Here is a 20,884-nt window from a genome sequence, read left to right as displayed (position 1 = left end):
ACGTGTCTGTAAGAGAATGTGCATGAGAGACAGACTAAGGGTATGGAGCATCCACCCCTGGCAGTCACCTTGTCTCTACAGGACATGAGCTGGCCCCCGCCCCAGCTGCCTTCACACAGCCTAAGGGGTAGAGGGGGTATATTCAGCATCTGATTTCAAGTAAGACTGGTGAGAGTGAGGAGCAGGTGCCACAGGAAGGTGTGACAAGGGCCAGGCTGGGTAGGTATGAGGGTCGAGTCCCTGAGGAGTCCCATCTGAGCTAGGTCTCTGAGGATGTAAAGTGGACAGAGAAGAACATTCCAGGCAGAGAGAAGATCCCAGAGGCCTGGAGCAGCATACTTTTTGTAGAAAAGAGGGTCCCGGGCCTGCCCTGAGTGTCTGGACCTCAGTTCCAGTGGCAGGATCACTGCATGTCACTTACATTGTGAGCTCTGGTAACTCCCGTCTGCTTCCTTCTGTTTTGGGGGTGGCTGCCAGGCCCAGGAGGCCCAACTCGATGAGCTCTTGGACAAACTGAGGCAGCAAAGCAGTGAGGAAACACTGAAGTCCCACTTGGAAAAGGCCAAAGATTTTCTGAAGAAAATAAAATGCAGGTAGGCAGACCGGACCCCGTAAGACACAAGAAGATGACCTGGAACTCATATTTAAGATCAAAGGCTGCCCGCTTTCGAGCCTGGGGGTGTGCCCAGCAAGCTCAAGATTAAAATGTTGCTTCTAAATTTGGAGAACATTGTGATCCTTTGCAGCTCTACTCTCCACGGACATAGAAATTTTGGGGGAGAACTTTGATCTGAAAAGTTTATGGAAGGTTTCAAGACCATGTAGTTTAAAGGTCAAGACCATGAGCCCTCCCCTACCTTTACAAATTTAAAACATACATGCTCTTTGTTAAAGAAAGAAAAAGTTAACCAATACAAACGTAGAAATTTCCCCCTCATTCCTTTTTGTGGAAATGTACATTTATGTATGTGGATATATACACATATACAGTTTCTTAAATAAAGGTTGGATTTTACTATGCAAATTGCTCTGTAACTGCAGCTATATTTCCATTTTTAAATGACCACATAGAACTTATTAATATGGTTGCTTCATAATGATTTAACCATCCCCCAGTTGATTAGCTTTTTAAGGTCAGTTCTAGTTTCTCGACGTGAAGAAGAGTTCTCTGTGAAGTATCTGTATCTTTGTGCCTTTGTACAACTAATTCTGTTAGGACCATTCGCAGAAATGGAATTGCACTGCCAATTGATTACAGTACTTAGATTCAGAAGTGTATCTTAAGGCAAATAAGTAATCCCTTGAGCCTTGGTCTCTTTACCTAGGATACAGATAAAAGTCTGGGTCTTGGGACATTAGAGGATTTGATGGGATAATATAGATGAAGTTCAAGGACAGAGAACAGTAGAAAGGAAATGGGAACCATGTTAAAAACAAGCAGAGAACTCTCTCATGTGTGTTTTCTAAATGTTCTACAAAGAGTATGTATTCCTTGTATGATTAGAAAAATGGCAAAACAACCCAAAAACTGTTATTTTAAAAGGAAACTTATACGGCAGCTCTGTACAGAGCTAAATGCCAAATTCCAGCCCACCTCTATGGGGTTAGGGGCATGATTTTTGGCTGGGTCTTCCACACTCAGCCAAACCCTTCTTAGATGATGGTCTTACCTCCCTCCCTCCCAGGTATGAATATTTTAATGTCCTCCTGACAAAAGAAGTGATGGAGTACCCAGTAATCATAATGAAAGAACTCAGCTCCTACAGCTTCAACCTCAGCCGACACTTCTATGTTCGTGAAATCTTTGAACAGGTACGGAGAGGGATACGAAATACTCAGCCACTCACAAGAAGCAAACGTTGATTTCTAGTTTTGATTTGCTTCAACTTTGAACACCTCCCCTAACCTGTATAGAGTTAGAATCTATGTCAGAACATCAAAGATAAGAAACTGAAAGCATTTCTAAAAAGAGACTGCCTCTTTCTCAGATGAAAAGAGGTTGAAGGGCTCAGAATTCAGACCCCAAGGTTTGAATGGAGCTATAATAAAAAGGCAAATTTATATGACTCTTTGAGTTCCATTCTTCCAATCTACCACTGCCACGTAATCCTCCTAAAATACAGCCCTGACCTATCCACTCTCCTGCTCAGAAGGCCCTCACCAACTCTGCAACCCTTGACTGAATCCAGCACAGTCCCTAGATGACCACAGAGGCCCCCACATCTGGTTGCCACCCTGACTCTCCCTGCTTCAGCAAAGTTCTCAGTCTTCCTGCATATGCCCCTGCCATTCTGCCCTTCCTCATCCTACTCTTGTCTGCCTCATCTGCCTGTCTGCACACAACCTAAACCCGTCCATACTTCCATTCCACTACCAGTTACAAGTACCTCATCCACTCAGCCTGTACCACCATATCACCTTCCTCAGCCTGTCTCCTCTCCTCTCTCTGAGCATGCTTATATGTTGGTTGCTGTCAAATACTGGAGTTCAGAGACCCTGTCAAAGTGTTTCCTGAAGAGCAGGTTGACTTACTAATTTTTATTCGATTTAGATTGCCCTTACTTAGCACAGTGTCTTATATGTGATTCACACACAGTGAATGCCCCTAGGTAAATGCATGAATACCTGAAATGTCCTGATCTGACTTTCCCAGTTTGGCTGTTTTCCACACACCCAACCAGAGTCCTGCGTGGCCAGAGCCGAAAATACTTGTGGTTGACACTGAACCTGGCTGAAGTTTTTCCACATACATAAGGTCTCCGGCTCCTCAGAGAATGCCTCCTCTTGGCAGGAATCACTGTTCCAATTGCTCATAAATGCTCCTGGGTTGAGTTAGAGCTCAAGCTGTCAGAGGGTGAGCTCAAAGCTGCCCTTTGAGATCAGTCTGATTAGATTAAAGAATAGGCATTATCACGGTCTCTATGTCATAAGGGGAACACAGGGCCCCATAGGGTTTAAGTGGCTTGCTCAAAGTCACCCAGCTTTTAAGGAGTTGGCATTTGAATCCAAACCTGCCAACTCCACAGCCCACACCGTTACCTATGGCACACTGCACCCTCAACTTCAACCAGGGAACCGGCCGCATTAAGTAGGGGGCTCCCAGATCTTGTAAATCATGTTCGTTCTGTATGTTTATGAACCCAGAATGAACTGGGTGCAGCAAGTTTCTGCCCCTTTGTTCGAATCCCTCACTTTATACCCTCTTGCTCTTTGCCCCGAATCACTACCAAAAATGTGCCAGAATGAGACTTTAGTCTGTGAATGCCCATCGTGTGACAAAAGGGTTTGCTAGTCTGCTTGGGATGAAAGAAAACTGATTCTCTATATTGGGAACGTCCTGATTACCTCCAGTGAAATAAAGGTCAATGCCTGCAAAAGATGTTTTTTGGGGGGGATCCTTTTATTTAGAAGAAAAAAGACACTCTTAGAAGTGGCACTTGAAGGAAGGCAGCACTGCTCACTCAGTGTCCCGTGTTTTTTCCTTGTAGAACTTGAATGGGGAGGTCATTTTCAGATTCAGGAAACCAGGTAAACCTTAAACGAGTCAAGTCTGACTCTCCCTGACTTCACTCTTGTATATTTGTGGGCTGGGGATGCCCAAACCAGGTTATACTGGTAACCTGTTCTTTTCCTTGTACTTTGCGGTTGGTCCTCAACAGGAGCGTGTGAAAAGCGCTTCCAGGAGAAAATGAGAAAACTGAGGAGAAACCGAAGGGCTAAAGTGGAAATGAACAAAAGTGAGGAAAGCATAAGTAGAGGGACAAGTTCCTCTGGGCCAGCAGAAGAGATGGGAGAAGAAAGATCTCAAGACACTGAGTCCTCCACAATTGAAGAGGGGGCAGTGACCCAGCAGGAAAAATCCGAGCTGAGTGACAAGATAGATGAGTTGAAAGAGGGCTCTCTTCAGGAGTTGGAAGAAACGCAGGTAGAAAGAGACATCTCCTTAAAACCATCTCCGAACCCGGAAAATGTGATGGTTCGAGACGAGAAGGAGAAGAAAGAGGAGGAAGCAGAAGGGGAGGAGAAGAAGAAGGGAGAAGAAAAGGAGGAGAAGAGGAAGGAGAAGGAACGGAAGGTGGCAAAGAAGGAGGAGCAGGAAGACGTAGAGGAGGAGGAGGTGGAGGAGCAGGAAGAGGTGGAGGAAGAGGAGGTGGAGGAGCAGGAAGAGGTGGAGGAAGAGGAGGTGGAGGAGCCCGCAAGTCTGTCCATGGTGGAGGTAGGCCAGCAGTGAATTCACTCTTGTGCTTGGGGAACGTGTGCTGTGTTCACTCTGTGTATCACTAATACAAGCCGGGGTCCCCAGTGGCGCAGTGTCCTTAGGGGATACGTATAAAGAATTGCAAAGGCATGCAGACCTTTCGTTTCTGTCAACAGGAACCCAGTTCTTATCTCACAGCTACGCTTTTTAAAATTCACCTTCCTCTCCTCACATCCTACAACCTACTCTGAAGTCATCTCTCTACTGTATGGCTTTCCTTGCCCTTCCCTGGTCCTCCCTCTTTCCTAGCTCTTTATTGTGCAGATCAACACAAAAGATCCACATCCAAGTTAGCAGACAGAGCTCTCCTTAGCGTGCAGGGAAGTTACTTTCATATTAAATCTTGTCCTCAAAACATGTTCCAACTCACAGAACAGTAACTTGAATTTCATGATCACAAAATTGCAAAAGACTCTCTTTTCCTATGTTGCTGTGGAAGAATTGGCACATGAGACTTCTTTTCAAGCAGCAAACCCAGACTCGAATTGGGGATATGAATTTTGGAGGGACATCCAACATTCAGTCTGTGGCAACTGTGCAGGCATTATGGAACTCCAGCCAATGATGCCATGTGGGGCTGTAGGCTCAGAGACATCAGAAATGTAGAATTTCCTGACTTTAAAAGCATTACGTGGGGCGGGGGGGGGAATGGGGGGCAGAAGCAGTTATAGGCAAGATTCTGCCCACATGGTTACAATCTCAGATGTCAAGGAACCTGTGGTTTGTGCTTCCCATGTCTTTTGATGTCAAATCTAAAGTCTGGTTTTCTGTTTAGTCCGAAGCCCAGGAAGAGTGTCTGGAGGACATTTGCTATGAGGACATGGAGTCCTTCACTACCTCCAGTGGAAACACTTATTTTGTCTTCCTACCCTTGGAACATGAAGAGGAACGCAAGAGGCCCCGGTTCGAACTTTCTTCCATTCTCATCAATGACACTTCCAGTGCCACGTTCCTAGAACAAGCGATAATTCCACCCACGCTAGTTTTAGAAATTAAGAAACAGTGAGTAAAATACTCTTTAATTTTCATTCTCTTGTCCCGAGTTTTATTAACAAGATGAAATATTTTAACAAAAATTGGACTCATTTCAACTGGAGAAAGGAAATGTGTAGGTAACTGAAGGCAGAGATGAGAAACACAATACAAAATAGCAAATGTCCAGGAGTTATTTGCAGTCATAGTTATCTGCTGTGAGAGTGACCCCTCCACCTGTCCCAGGATGCCTTGCTGTCTTAGGCCTTGTATGTAGGACACAGTGTTTTCTCTGCAAGATGTTTCTAGATCCTGGTCCATGAGTAATCTTAGGGTTTTCTTCTTCTTCTTCTTCTTCTTCTTCTTCTTCTTCTTCTTCTTCTTCTTCTTCTTCTTCTTCTTCTTCTTCTTCTTCTTCTTCTTCTTCTTCTTCTTCTTCTTCTTCTTCTTCTTCTTCTTCTTCTTCTTCTTCTTCTTCTTCTTCTTCTTCTTCTTCTTCTTCTTCTTCTTCTTCTTCTTCTTCTTCTTCTTCTTCTTCTTCTTCTTCTTCTTCTTCTTCTTCTTCTTCTTCTTCTTCTTCTTCTTCTTCTTCTTCTTCTTCTTCTTCTTCTTCTTCTTCTTCTTCTTCTTCTTCTTCTTCTTCTTCTTCTTCTTCTTCTTCTTCTTCTTCTTCTTCTTCTTCTTCTTCTTCTTCTTCTTCTTCTTCTTCTTCTTCTTCTTCTTCTTCTTCTTCTTCTTCTTCTTCTTCTTCTTCTTCTTCTTCTTCTTCTTCTTCTTCTTCTTCTTCTTCTTCTTCTTCTTCTTCTTCTTCTTCTTCTTCTTCTTCTTCTTCTTCTTCTTCTTCTTCTTCTTCTTCTTCTTCTTCTTCTTCTTCTTCTTCTTCTTCTTCTTCTTCTTCTTCTTCTTCTTCTTCTTCTTCTTCTTCTTCTTCTTCTTCTTCTTCTTCTTCTTCTTCTTCTTCTTCTTCTTCTTCTTCTTCTTCTTCTTCTTCTTCTTCTTCTTCTTCTTCTTCTTCTTCTTCTTCTTCTTCTTCTTCTTCTTCTTCTTCTTCTTCTTCTTCTTCTTCTTCTTCTTCTTCTTCTTCTTCTTCTTCTTCTTCTTCTTCTTCTTCTTCTTCTTCTTCTTCTTCTTCTTCTTCTTCTTCTTCTTCTTCTTCTTTCCTTTCTTCTTTCTTCTTCTTCTTTTTTTTCAATTTTATAGATATAGATCATAGGTGTGAGTGTATCACTATGGTATTTGGCTCAGATTATGTAACACGGTTATTGTAGAAAATTAGAAAATTGAGAAAAGGAAAATAAAGAATATACAAATAACCCATAATTCTACTACCATTGAGAATTTAGCTCCCCTAACTCTCAAGTTTCTGGGCCTTTGTGTTTGAATTTGGACCAAATGTGGAAATTTGCATTTGGCTTTGGGATAACATTTCCACTGCCCTCCTGACTCAACAATGTAATAGTTGGGACTAATCAGCTCAAGATCACCTCCCATGTTTGTACATGTGCAGGGAATCAAAGAGTAAAGTCGGTCCTCTGTACTCTTTTCTCCATCACCTCAGCCTCGTCTCACCTTGAAAATGTCTCTTGACTCGAACCTCATCTTTCTCCTTCCTCTATTACAGGCCACTGTCTGTCTTCTCCATAGCCCACAGAACAAAGAAAAGCAAAGGCCCCCACAAGAGCTAATATTTATTGAGGGGATTTAATACTCTTAATAACTATGAGGGGTACAGCAATTAGCCCATTTTCCAGATGAAGAAACTGAAGCTCAAAGAGTTAGTAACTTGAATAAGATCTCGGAGATGAGAGGTGGTTAGATATGCATTTCAGACCCTGTCATTCCAGTCTTGAGCCAAACATTATGCCAGGTAGCCTTGGGACTAACCAGAAAAAATAGTTCTGTATTCAACTGGATTTGTGTGTTGCAGGGTCTTACATACCCAAAAGTATGGAAATCATGAGTGTGTATATAGCCCAGTGAATTATCCAAAAGGAACACACCTAGTAACCAGTACCCACAAGAAGCAGAACATTACCAGCTCTCCAGGAGTTTCCCTCATGTACCTGTCCTAAGTCACTGTCCTCTCCTCCCCAAGGATAGCAATATTCTAACTTCTGAATGAGTTTTTTTTTTTAACTTTATTTAAATGGACTCATACAGAATATACTGTTTTATGTCAGGCTTCCTTCATTGGCTGTAAGATTCAAATATATTTTTGAACGTGGCTGTAGCTCATTGTTTGTTTCTGTAGAGTTCAATTATAAAAAATATAACCCTTCTTGTTAATCCATTCTACTACTGACGCACCTTTGAGTTGTTTCCCATTTGGGAGTATACCAACAATGCTGCTCTGAACATTCGTGTATGTACAAATCTTTTGGTGAACCTATATACACATTTCTGTTAGATATAGAACTTAGAGTGGAATTGTTGGGACATAGTGTTATACGTGTGTCCATCTGGAGGAGATACAACCAAAAGATACTACTGAAGAGTTTTCAAAAGTGGTTTTGTTTTAACAGTTTATAATAGTGTGTGAGAGTTCCAGTTGCTTCACCAATACTCGGTATCATCAGCAGTTTTTATTTTTTACCATTCCGGTATGTGTGTAGTGGTGCTTCACTGTGGTTTTAAGTAGGATTTTCTATAGATTCGATGAGATAACAACAACAACAACAAAAAATCACAGCAGAGGTCTTCTTATGGAAACCGATGAACTGATATCAAATTTACATAGAAATACAAATGACAATTCCAGTTCACAGAATTTATCCTATAGAAATGCTTCTACACTAGACATATGCACAAGGTTATTCATTGCAGCCTTCTTTGCAAGAACAAACGGTTGGAAACCACCCTACGTCCTCCAGCAGGGGTATGATCGTCCACCTAGACCAAAAAATACATTGTAGTAGCAAATAAAACAAGGAAGAAGGAGCAAAGGGGGAGTGGAGAGACCTTTATATGTTTACATGGAAAACCTCTTCCTGGTAATGATTGTTGTCAGGAGTGACCCTCACTGTTCTCTTCCTTAGACTTCGAGCTGGCTTTTTTGAGCACTTAGAGAAGTGGTTTGACCAGTGCACCCTCAATGCCCAGGTCATCATGGCCACTAAGATTGATCAGCTGGATTCGGAACTGGAGCTGCGTCTACACCTGCACCAGCCAAGAGTCCAGCACGTTGAAAGGGACATCCACAATGTCAGGGCAGGTACAGACCCTGCTTGGGAAGGCTGTCCTACCCCAGACCCCTGGCATCTGTGCCACCACAGCTCCACATTCATTAGCTGCCCCAGTTGTCATCACACCGTGGAAGATGTGTGTGAAGGTTCGTACCTCTTAGGCTGGCAGAATCCTCATTCAAGATTTTTTTAAATTGTTTTTTAAAAAAGAAGGCATTAGATACTATAATGAAGAGTGTCCGTTTTTGGTTGTGTAGATCCCAGATGTGCTCACACACCTGTCAGATACACACCTGCATGGCGGATGCTCTAGAGCAGCGGTCCCCAACATTTCTGGCACCAGAGACCGGTGCTCCTATAAGAATCTAATGCCTGATGATCTGAGGTGGAGCTGAGGAAGTGATGCTAGCTCTGGGGAGCAGCTGCAAATACAGATGAAGCTTTGCTCACTTGCCGGCCAACTACCTCCTGCTGGGTGGCCCAGTTCCTAACAGGCTATTGACCAGTACCGGTCTGAGGCCCAGGTGTGGGGGCTCCTGCTCTAGAGGAAAGCCTGTAGCCCAGGAATCAGAGCTATCATGCTCAACCACTTTAGCTGTCACTCTGGGCAGGTTGCCTGACTTCTCTGATCCCTTCTTCACCTGTAGAAGGCACTATTGTTGGTGGCTGTGGTACAGTAAGGAATAATGAGCACCTCATACATGCCACAGCCTCCAAAAGTAGTAGCCATTAATTTTTGCTTATAATTAGTAACACTTAAAAAGAGGTGACTTTTTTTTCCTAGGCAGAGGGCTCCATTAATGGCGGGGGGCGGGAGGTGGCACACTTTTACTTGGATCTTTCAATGACTCCTGTTAGTTTTTCACTTGTGTCACACTTCAAGCTCCATCATAGACATTTAGAGCTCGAAAGAGAGTCCTCATATGATCCTACCCAACCTCCTATGGCCTGGGCAATGAAGTGGTTGTGGAGTCAGTGACCTGGCCAGGAGTCCCAGTGCCTATGGCCTGAGGAGACCTGCTTGGCTTTCAGAACCTCACTGCCTTCGTCTGGAAAATGTACCTTAAAGATAAATACAAATAAGGTGCTTTCTGAAGGCTGGTTTCCTTCCTCTTCCTTGGCTCCCTGGCCCAATGCACGGTGTGGAAATTGAGGCCAGAGAAACGACATCCTAGAGTCACACCATTCATTTTTGGCAGAGCTGGGACCACAGCACAGAGCTCCCAGCAGTAGGGAGTTCAGAGAGGGCGATCTGAGGCTTTCTGCCAGCTCTAAAGGCCTGTGATGGAGCTCTCGAAGCTAAATCCTGGTTCTTTTTACTCCACCTTGGAAGTCTGTTAGACTTCAGGCTCATTGGAAGTAAGTAGCCACTGATATTAGGAAAAAACCCCGACTGCCCAGCTGTGTGCTGATTGTTTTCTCTCAGACCCTCTCACCAAGATCCCCACCCTCTCCAACACCCTCCCACCATCCCACCTGCTCCCAGGGTTGCTCTCCTGGGAATCTCCATCTCCCAGGCTTTGGTCCCTTCGGCTGCAGGCAGAGTGCCTCCACCAGTAGGGACCTCCCGACTCACAGCTAGGTAGAGCCTCTCCAGAGGAATGTCCTGAGGTGACTCAGGATCACAAAGGACCTCAGCTCCCTTCATCCTTTTCAGCTGAGCTCTTGCTCCATCAAAAGCAGCTGGACAACCACTGTGCCGGGGTGATGGAGACGCTGAGGAAGGAGAGACTGATGTTCTGCCAGTTCCAAGAGGAGCAGAATGCAAGGAGTAAAAACTTCCGCCGCAAGATTTACGACATGGAACACACCTTCCTGAACGCCACCAAGAGCCAGAAGTAAGGGCCCTGGAGTCCCCACCCTAGCCTCGTGGGCCTAGAATCCAGCCTAGAGCAGAGAGCTGCTCTCAGAGGAGGCGTTCCCCGCCCCCGGCCCCAATGGATAAGAGTCATGTTTTCCACGCCCCAGAGCAACTTTCTCTTTTCAGTTCAGATCTTCACAAGAGTCCAGCGGTGTGAAACATCTGTCTGGGGGCTGGAGACTAAATGCTGGGGCTGGGTGAGCAGCCAGGGAGAAAAAAAGGATGCTCATGATCAGAGTGCAGGGATGCAAATGGTGTGCCCCAAAATGTCCATTGTGGGAAAGGCCGCTTCCTTCAGGGGAAGTCAGGAAGAGTTTCCTATAGGAGGGACTCCCGGGTCTAGGATGGAAAAAGGTGGGGAGGGAGCAGAATTCTCCCATCAGGAAGGAGCCCTGGCACAGCTTGAGGTGGGAATGTGCTCAGGGCAGAGCAAGGGGTTCCAGGGAAACCTCAGTCAGGTAACAGGTGAGGAGCCCTCACAGGTGTCTATACGGTGGTCAGGTACACAGAGGCAGCTGGTGAGGGTGGACTCGGGTGTGAAGGGGAAACTTGCAAGGTGCTCTTTCAGGAGAGCCCCGGGGCACAGCAGCTACATTGCTGGAAGTTAGAGTGAGCATGTCGGAGGGCCTGGGGATTCTTTTACCAATTGGTGGCAGTAGCCAGAACGAGGAGAGGGACACCCTCTGATCCAGCACACAGAGTTCTACGCTGAACTACACATGCTAGCATTTTGGACTTCCTTCTAATGTCTCTTATTCTACCCAGAGAAGACGGGCAGTTGTTCTGGTGGCCCCACAGCTGGGTACGGCAATGGAGCTCAGCCTTCCAGGTTGCTCTTCCATGCCCAGGTCACTACCCTGCCCCTCCCATGTCCCCCAGGCTGGTCATTCTCAGCAACACACTGCACCGGGAGCTGCTTAGCTACGTTGATGTCATCCAGGTGTCCCTGCGCAGCTTCCGCCAGTACTTGGAGGAGAGCCTGGGCAAGGTTCGCGACGCCAACATCGAGTTCGTTAAGCACTGCAGGTGGGAGCCGGCATCCGGGGCTTCTGCAGGCCACCAGGCTTTCTCTATTGAGAGTTGGTCATTTCTCTCTTAATTTTTTTTTAAAACTAAATTTATTGGGGTAACATTGGTTAATAACATTACATAAGTTTCAGGTGTACAATTCTATGATACATCATCTGTATCTTGCATTGTGTGCTCACCACCCAGAGTCTAGTCTCCTTCCGTCACCATATATTTGACCCTCTTTACCCTCTTCGTCCTCCCCGCCACATCCCTTCCCCTCTGGTAACCACCATGCTGTTGTCTGTGTCCATGAGTTTGTTTGTTTTGTTTGTTCATTTGTGGCTTTCTGTTCTATATCCTACATGATTGCAATGGCATGGTTCTTGTCCTTTTCCATCTGACTTATTTCACTTATCATGATGTTCTCAAGATCCATTCTTGTTGTTGCAAATGGCAATATTTCATCGTTTTTTATGGCTAAGTAGTATTCTATTGTGTATACACATGTACCAAATCTTTATCCAATCATTCATCGAAGGACACCTAGGTATCGTGGGCTGAGTAGTATTCCATTATATGAACCACATATCCTTTATCCATTCATCTGTCGGAGGACACTTAGGTTGTTTCCATGTCTTGGCTATTGTGAATAATGCTGTTATGAACATTGGGGTATATATATCTTTATGAATAAGTGTTTTCAGATTTTTTATTGCGACAAAATATACATAACAGAAAATTATCCATTTTAACCATTTTTAGGTGTGTAGTTCGGTGGCAGTGAGTACAATCACATTGCTATGCTACCATCACCACCATCCCTCTCCACAAACTGAAACTCTGAACCCATTAAACGCGAACTTCCATTCTCCTCTCCCCGCCCCTGACAACCACCATTTCACTTTCTGCCTCTGTAAATTTGACTACCCTAGGTGCCCCTCACACAACATGTCGTGCAGTCACACAACATTTGTCCTTTTATGTGTCTGGCTTATTTCACTTAGCACAACGTCTTCATTGGTTATGCATGTGGTAGCATGTATCAGAATTTCACTCCTTCTTAAGGCTGAATACGATTCCATTGTACACAGATGCTACACTTCGTTTATCCATTCGCCCCTCAGTGGACATTTGGGTGGTTTTCTTGCTTCTGTCCTTGAACTACCTCCATTCATTTTCCCTTGATCTTATACTTTTAATCTAAATCCTTGTTAGCCATAGTGTTTGGGGTGGGTGGAAAGGTTCAGGTCTGATCAGTGGCTTTTATTTGTCCCAAATTACTTGCAGACTATTTTCAGAGGGAGGCAACTTTTCTTCTGAAGAAATTGACTTACTGTGTCATCGACTGGAAAAGGAAGCTGCCCGGATAGAGTTTGTTGAAAGCTTAATCATGATCAACATGGAGAAGATGGAGAGCGAGTACCTGGACCAGGTGGGGGAGCCCCACCCCCGACTTCCAGCCAGGCTCCTGGGACATGCAGTGACAGGGTCAAGGGGGCCAGTCAAGCCCCATTTCCGACGATTAATTGAGCCTGTCCTCTTCTGCTTCTGAAGCCCCCAAGTTCCCAGTTAAGCCCCCCTCTTTTACTTTTTCTATTTCTTTACAGGCCAATGATGTCATCAACAAGTTTGAAAGTAAATTCCATAACCTGTCTGTGGACCTTATTTTCTTAGAGAAAATCCAGCGGTTGATGACAAATCTGCAAGTGAACATCAAATGCGAGGTAGGACAGCTTTATTTATCAAATGCAAGGTAGGACTCACACACACCTGCATGCCAGCACTGTCCCAGGTGCTGGGGATACCGATGTGGTCTCTACAGTGGGACTTGCACTCCAGCCAGGAAGATAGAGATTAAAACATAACAGCCACTAGCATTCATTGAGTTCTTATGCATGCTTCCTACTGATGTCTTTTGATTAGCTATGTTAGTCCTCACAAGAACGGTATGAAGTAAGTACTGTTTTTAATCCCCATTTTAAAGATAAAGAAACTGAGGCAGAAAATAATTAAGCGACTTAGTCAAAAACAGAGAGCTCCTAAATGATGGAGCCAAAATGTGACTCCAGGTCAAAGATCTCAAATAAACAACCCAGTTGTATATCTCAAGGAAGTAGAAAAGAAGAACAAATGAAACCCAAAGTTAGCAGAATGAAGGAAATAAAGGTCAGATCAGAAATAAATGAAATAGAGACCAGAAAAACAGTAGAAAAGATCAACGAAGCTAAGAGCTGGTTTTCTGAAGATAAACAAAATTGACAAATCTTTAGCTAGACTAACTAAGAAAAAAAGAGACAAGATAAATAAAATCAGAAATTAAAGAGAAGACATTGCAACTGATATCACAGAAATACAAAGGATCAGAAGAGACTGCTATGGCCTATTATATGCCAACAAATCGCATAACCTTTAAGAAATGGATAAATTCCTAGAACTATACCTATGCTCTCGACCAGTACTGTGCGTCACTAATTTTATTTTCAAACCTTATTTATTTGAAAAAAAAAAAATCTTTTAAATTTTCATTGATTAAGTTTCTGATAAGAATGTGCATTTCCCCCCCGCCCCCGATTTCAATTTTCCAGTACTTAATCCGTCTGTTTTTTGTTGAACATTTTCCCAGTCAAAATAGGTATTCTAGAAACAAATCTCAGAATCTCTGGTTTTTTCTAGGTGGCAAAATCCAATTTGCAAGCAGATGGATTAAATTCTTCTCTGGAACAGCTTCAAAGCAAAGTAGAAATGTGTCGAAGCTCAAAGGGAGATAAAAAGGTAAGTGCTCAGTGAATGCTAAGCTGTGAATCGTAAAGACGCACCGTGCTGGAATCATAAACTAGAAATAAACTTATATCTGTAGTTAAGATGTCTCCAGCACCAAAGGGGCCCCTGAGTCTTCCTCCATAACCCCTGTTTTATTCAATGAAATTAAGGAAGAGAAGAGAAACCAGCTGCCTCCCCCAGTCCCCACCCAGCGCCTCCCAGGCAGGCAGGTGGAGGCCGGTGAGAGTGTCTTTTCTCTTCCATTTCAGTGACTTAAGTGAGTTAAGGTTTCATTGGAGGACAGTTATTTTTCTATCTTTATTGCCTTTTCTTGCATAGTAATGTGTGCTTCTTGAAAATAGTGCCAATATCCACAAAGTACAGAGTGGAGAATACACATCTCTCATGTTATTCTCATTTCCTGTATAGCCCCTTGGGACCTCTGTGTCTTTATGCAGATGTTTCTACACATCCCCAGTTAATCTGCTGTGACCCCTTCACAGGCCCTTTAGGGACCACCCTGGCTCTCCAGGGCAGAAATGTTGGCTCTCTCACATTTCCTCACCTCCAACCCCACTTCCTGCCTTCTGTTGGTATCAGGGCATCAGCAGGGTGCGGGAGAGGGGGATGGGCATGTGGGGGGCATTGTAGAGCCTTACGGCCAGGTTGGGGGAGCATGAGCTCAGGTGGGCAGGCAATCCTCTAGTGATGGGGGACACTGGTTGGACACTTCTCTAGAGCAGTGATCAGGAGACGGGATAGATGCATCAGATGCGTGGCAAAGGCAGCGGGGACCAGGGATGGTATGGCCACGGCCATGTGCTTGCTCAGTGCCACATTGAGGAGGGCTTTCTGGTTGCTAAAAGGGAAGTTGGTAGGAGAGAGGCAGGGTGCTGGGACTGAGGCAGAGGGGATAATGGCCTGGACAAGGTGCTAGCAGGGACATGATCCATTTTCAGAGCTGAGTGGTAGGGGTAATTGGCAGGACTCAGAGTGCATTGGAAATGAAGGAAGCAGAAGAGGCCAAGGCACCTCCTGGCCTGGATCATCTACTAGGTCAGTGACCCATTTAGGGTCAGTGTGTGAGGATTGCTCAGTGTCGTGTGGGACGTGTGAAGAAGGCAGACATCCTTACGGTGCTTCCTTGCACAGCTGTGGAGCGTGGTCAGTGGAATCGCTGCTCCAGGGCTGTGTGTATTTGACGTTGTCATGGAGATGGCCAGATTCCCCTTCCAGAAAAGCTGTGGTCATTTCACTCCTGCACACCCTCACCATCCTGGGCCAAACATTTCCTTCTGAACATAGAGTATCAGAGCTAGAAAAAATCCTAGAGAGTATTCTGTGTCCCTGTCACACAGATGGGAAGACTGAGTTGAGCACGTTTAAATCACTTGCCCAGAACAAACCCGTAGAACCAGGAACAGAACTCCCGATGGCCCATCAAGTGAAGGATCCGTCATCCCAGTGCAGAGAGCCGGTTTAGTGTCCCCCACTCCCCAGGGCACCCCCTGCAAGCAAGGAGCCTCCATCAAACCAAGAGACATCCTCGCCAGCCAGCCCCCGTTCCTGAGGTTCAGATGGAATCAGTCTGCCCTCCTGCAGCCTGCTTCCTGTGGCTTTCTTCGTCTGTGTTCTCGCTAGGTAGTGACCACGGAAGACCTCCTTGGGTTCGTCCGAACTTGGAAAGAAAAACTGAACCACAGGATTCAGTACCTCAACTGCAGGTTGGAGACTGAGTTCGTGACTAAAGTGGTCTTTACTGTAAGAAATGGGCTGGGGCGATAGGGAAGGGTGGGTGAGCTATTGGGTCTGGGCTCCTAGGAGACTTGCAGGGCTCAACGGAGCTCAAGGGAAGAGGGGCTCCCAGGCCCCTGCTAGACTTCAGGCCTCCTGGGATGCTTTGGAAAGACCACGGGCTGTTCAGTCAGATCTGGGTTCAAATCCTGGAATGGGCCATTTCGCTGCATTGGTCTCACCTCCTTAGCCCTGTCAAGATCCCTAGTTCACCTCGCCCGCCGGCTCTCAGGGCAGCCTTACCTCTCCGCCTCTTCCTTCCCACCCACACCCATGAGCAGCCACTAGCTTCTCCCTACCCATTTCTACCACCCCATCCAAGCCCCCTAGTCTCTTGACCACCTGACTTATCTTCTCACGTCCGCCCATGATCCATTCCCTGAGCTGCAGCCAGACCAAACACTAGAAAAGGCCAGCCTGATCATATCACTCTCCTGCCCTCCGGGCAAAATCCAGACTCTTTAATCAGACCTGTGCAGCAGCATCTGTGGTCTACCCTCCATGGCCTCTTCATTTCTCCGCCCCTGCCCCGAAGATGTCACTTCGCCCTAGGCCTTCTCTTACCCCTGGTCTGGTCAGGTTTCCTGGCACCTCTCACTTCCCCGTGATCCCTCAGACCATACAGTGAGGTCTCCATTTTAGGGGCTATCTCCTCTAGACTGTGCACCCCAAGAGGGCCAAAGAGCCTGTGTTTTCCTCACCCCACATTCAGCCCCTCACACCAGGCTTTAACACCAAAGACTGTCAACCAACTTCAGACAGCGGGGGAGCGGGGGGGTCATACAACCAATGGCAGCACAAATGGGCTCCGGTCACCCTCAGACCCTGCCTCTCACTGCCTTGTTTTGAACCAGCCCTTCCTTCTGTGGAGAGGCTCTTCCCACTATGCCACCAACACTAAGCCTCCATCACACCACCACTGTGCCTATTACGAGATGGAACTCAGGGTTCCAGCCGGGGTCCCTCCCCCTTAAGATCTACCGCTAAGACAAGACTCAGAATAAAACAAGGAACAGCCTGAGAGCTCATTGCGAGCTGCCACTCTGAGGGCCAACTCAAGGGGGAGGTAGCCATTCACTCATCCATGCATCTGTTCATTCACTCACTTGTTAATCAGGAAGCACATCCACAGGCCAGCCTGACAGGTCTGTGACCCTTGGTCTCACAGAAGACACTGGAACTTTTCCTTCACAGCACTGGTCCCAGGTTTGACCAAACATTTATGTGCATAAGTGCATATTAAATGTATGTCTGTCTCTTGGACTAAACTATAAGGTCCATGAAGACAAGAGTCACATGTGACCTCTTCATGCCGTGTCCCAGGACCCAGGCAGAGCCTTGCAGAGAGCAGGCACTCAGGAAACAGTTTTGAAGGTTAGCAGCGTATATGCATGAATGAATTCATGGCCCTCTAAAGAGATACGACCATTACTGTTTTATAGAAGGGAGAATACAAGCTCAAAGAATTCAGGCATCTGGCCTCCAGCCACAGCACTTGGGCAGGGTGGTACTGGAATGTGAACCCAGCCTGCTGGTCTCCCCGGCACCTAGGCTGGGCCCACATACTCGGGCCCTTCTCTCTGGCCTTTAGGAAAACATTTTGACCAACCTGGAGATGGAGAGTGACATGCTGGTGTCTTCAGAAACCTTTGAAGAGGAGGCCAAGATAGATGTAGTCACCCCTGAGTCTTTCGCCCAGCCGAGCCGCATGGGGAAGCCCATGATTGAAGACCCGGCTGTAGAGGTGGTCAAGAATATCCTGCAGTGAGTGGCCCTGGGGTGCACAATGGGGCCCTGCCACCATGGCCCAAGCCCTGAGCCTTCAGGGACCAGCTTTGTGGTCCCACACACTGGGTTCCCATGTCAGCCCACCCCTGAAAACCTGTGACCTTGAGCAAGGGACTTCTCCTCTCAGAGCCCCAGTTTCCTCCTCTGAAGTGGGGCTCCTGACAGGATGGAGTCATGTGGTGTTGTGTGACAACCAGGATGGTGCCCAGTGCCTGGCCTGAGCTGTTCTCATGGTCCCTGGGTAAAAGCTCACCTCCCTTCCTTTGGTTTCAGACTTCATGACTCAAAATGCACAGTCACCCCATGTGACAAAGTCCGATCCCAGACAGGTAAAGGCAAACAGGCCTGTGAGTCTCAGGGTACCGGTGGTGGGGAATCCAGTGGTGATACCTGGCCCATTCTTACCTTGGGTCCTCTGCTCTTATCCTGGGCAATCGTCACCCAAAGGCGCGAAGCGACACCGGAACCGGGGAGAACACTTCATCAAGGCCTTGTCCAGCGGCAGTGCCACCTCAGCAGGGAGGTAGGGATGCCGGGCTTCCCAGGATCTCCCCTTCCCAGACCCCTACCCTGTGTCCCTGAATGGAGGCCAGAGACCACCCTGTTACTTTACTAGAGTCTGTCCTCAGAATGTGCTGCCTGTGCTCACAGCTCCAAGACTCCATGGGACCCAGTGAAGAGCCAGCTCTGATGCTGGCTTTAGTCATATCTGTACTCATTGCTGCTGAGTGACTCGGCTCGCAGAGGCCACTCACTTGGAGAGCCTGTCTAGAAGTTCAGTTTTTTTCCACAGTGATAGTAGGTGGATTGCAGCCCTGCTACCTTCCCACACACATCATCCTGGTCAGAAAGAAGGTCATTGGAGATGGCTTTCCTTGGGTGATATCACAGAGCCATAGGAAGTCCTGGCCTCTGCATCCTGGCCGTGCGCTTTACCCACTGTGCTCCATTGGAGTCATCAGACTTGTGGCTCAGTGATGGTGGGCCCTGGCCTACCCTCCTTCTATATTTTACAAAAGGTAGATGACAGAAACCATGTGGCTGAGCCAACTTTCCGTGTCTCCCATGAGCCCTTGATGATGTGGTTTAATTCCAGGTTTCGAGGAAGTAGCCGGTATGCTTTGCATACCTCCAGAAGGTCTTTTTGAATACACATGGCATCTGCAGTGTGGAAATAAATAAAGACCAACCAAATGAGAAAAGCAAAGGCTATTTATTCAGAGTTTGCTGCAGCAAGGGTATAGGCCACATCAATCATATTTTAGCGGAGCCTCAAAGGCAGGTAGAAGAGTAAATAATGGAGCAAAAGGAGGGCTTTGGGCATGGCTGATTGGAGGCTTTTGAAACAGGGCAGCTGGAGGCAGGCCAACAGCAGGGCATCCTATGTGATTGGGGAACCATATTTGGCTTTCTCTGATTGGTCTTAAGTTGGAAGCAGATACAAAATTTTGGGAAGCTATCAGTTATTAATAATTCCTGGTTATGTGGGGCCACTTGTTACAGGAGCTATTGCTTAGCTTTATGGATTGTCACTAGGATACCATCTCTCGAGTCTGACTTACAGCAGGCTGGCTTCCCGCATTGTTTATTATAACAAAGAGTTGGTTTCTTAGGCATATTGCTGCAGGTTATGGGTTAGACTTCTGTATTTATATGTGGTCCAGCCCCTGTCTATTTGTATATCCAGTCTCTCAGCAGTTACAGAGTGAAATCTATGTCGCTAGGGCTGCCAGATAAAAATTCAGGATGCCCAGTTAAATTTGAATTTCAGATAAAAGACATAATATTTTTAGTATGTCTCGAATATTGCATGGGACATATTTACGCTAAAAATTACTCATTGCTTATTTGAAATTCAAGATTAACTGGGAGTATTATATTTTTATTTAAAAATCTAGCAATCCTACATGTGGCTCAACCTATTTTTCTTTGGGGCCTCACCACAGAGAAGCAAGGATTCAAATCTCTGGGCTGGAGCACCTCTACCACTTGCCCCCTCTCAATGGCCCTGGGTAGGTTTCAGTGGCAAGGGCTCCATCCCCACAGTAAGGTCATCTCCAGAGCTATGAGGAGTAAAGAGAGGCATCTTGAAGGATCCAGCCCCAGACACAGGAGTCACGTTGCCCCAAAGGCAGACCAAGCACCTCTAGCAACTCAGGCAGGGCTCCTATAGGCCCAGATTTGCCCATGTCTGTTCCCAGCCTCCAGAGCCCTGACCCTCCTTTGTCTCACAGTATCACACGGTACTCCAAGCCGAATCGAATGGACAAAAAGTACCAGGTGCTCGGGGAGAGGCCACCTCCTCTGGCTGCGTAAGTGACAATGCCTTTTCCTTTAACTATTTTAACCTCTTGTCTCCATCTGGGGGTGGCTAAACCTGACTCAGCTGAAGGGAAAATAAGGAGTAGAGGGCAGGGCAGGAGGGGTTGGTGAAGGGGCAGGTAGAGGTCAAAGTCAGTTTGTCTCAGCCCATTTCACTTGAATTTGTTCAGAGATACTTTTATCAAAACTTCACATTTTCCAAACTAAGTATTTTGTAACAGCAGGGCGGCATACCCCTTTGGTGTTTTTTTTTTTTTAACGCTTTCCCTCATCTCCATTTCTCTTTTCCCTTATTTTAATTGCAGTGAATAAAACAAAATCTGCTCCACTTAATATGGCTACATTTCAATCAAACTAACAAAATTCTAACTTCTGAAAATGGAAAGCACTCAGAGAAAAGTCCAGGTGTACAACTGGCCCCCCTCCCTGTAATCAGGGAACCCCACCATCACAGCACTCCCCACTAATCAGTCTTTTTGCACCAAAGGTCTCATCGCCGGGGTTTTGGGAACATGCAGAGAAGGGTGGCTTTGACATCAGACAGCCCAGAAGTCGTGTCCAAATCAGCAGCTAGACGCTTCCTTGCCCCACACACTCCTTGACATTCCACATCATTAAAACCTTGACTCCTTCTCTCAGTTTTGCATACTTCTGTCATTTTATCCCATGTGTAGGCTTGTGTAACCATCACCACAATCCAGTAACAGAACTCTTCCACCACCACTAAGATCCTCCTGCTGCTCCTTACAGCCACATTCACCCCGCTCCCTCGCCAACCCTAGAATGAGCAACCACCAATCTGTTTTCCATCCCTATAATTTTGTCATTTCAGAAATGTCACATAAGTGTTCTCATACAGTATATAATCTTTTCAGGGTGGCTTTTGGCACTCAACATAATGTCCTTGAGATCCATCCAAGTTGTCAAGTGTGTCAA

The 20,884-nt window shown here is 46.1% G+C and overlaps 1 protein-coding gene across 1 annotated transcript in view; it reads left to right on the top strand.

Annotated features, from left to right (window-relative positions):
• Nucleotides 1-20,884, top strand: part of CCDC180 (coiled-coil domain containing 180) — a 76,483-nt gene that overhangs the window by 43,892 nt on the left and 11,707 nt on the right. Inside the window, 16 exon segments of the mRNA XM_025046542.1 lie at nt 478-593; nt 1,686-1,812; nt 3,489-3,528; nt 3,660-4,135; nt 5,052-5,260; nt 8,266-8,441; nt 10,070-10,250; nt 11,153-11,299; nt 12,572-12,716; nt 12,892-13,008; nt 13,958-14,056; nt 15,686-15,805; nt 17,430-17,602; nt 17,900-18,029; nt 18,031-18,149; nt 19,861-19,938. Coding sequence (XP_024902310.1) covers nt 478-593; nt 1,686-1,812; nt 3,489-3,528; nt 3,660-4,135; nt 5,052-5,260; nt 8,266-8,441; nt 10,070-10,250; nt 11,153-11,299; nt 12,572-12,716; nt 12,892-13,008; nt 13,958-14,056; nt 15,686-15,805; nt 17,430-17,602; nt 17,900-18,029; nt 18,031-18,149; nt 19,861-19,938 — 2,453 coding nt within the window.

This window comes from Pteropus alecto, unplaced genomic scaffold (genome assembly GCF_000325575.1).
Source record: "Pteropus alecto unplaced genomic scaffold, ASM32557v1 scaffold114, whole genome shotgun sequence".
Lineage (NCBI taxonomy): Eukaryota > Metazoa > Chordata > Mammalia > Chiroptera > Pteropodidae > Pteropus > Pteropus alecto.
This window is presented reverse-complemented; position numbering and strand designations above follow the sequence as displayed.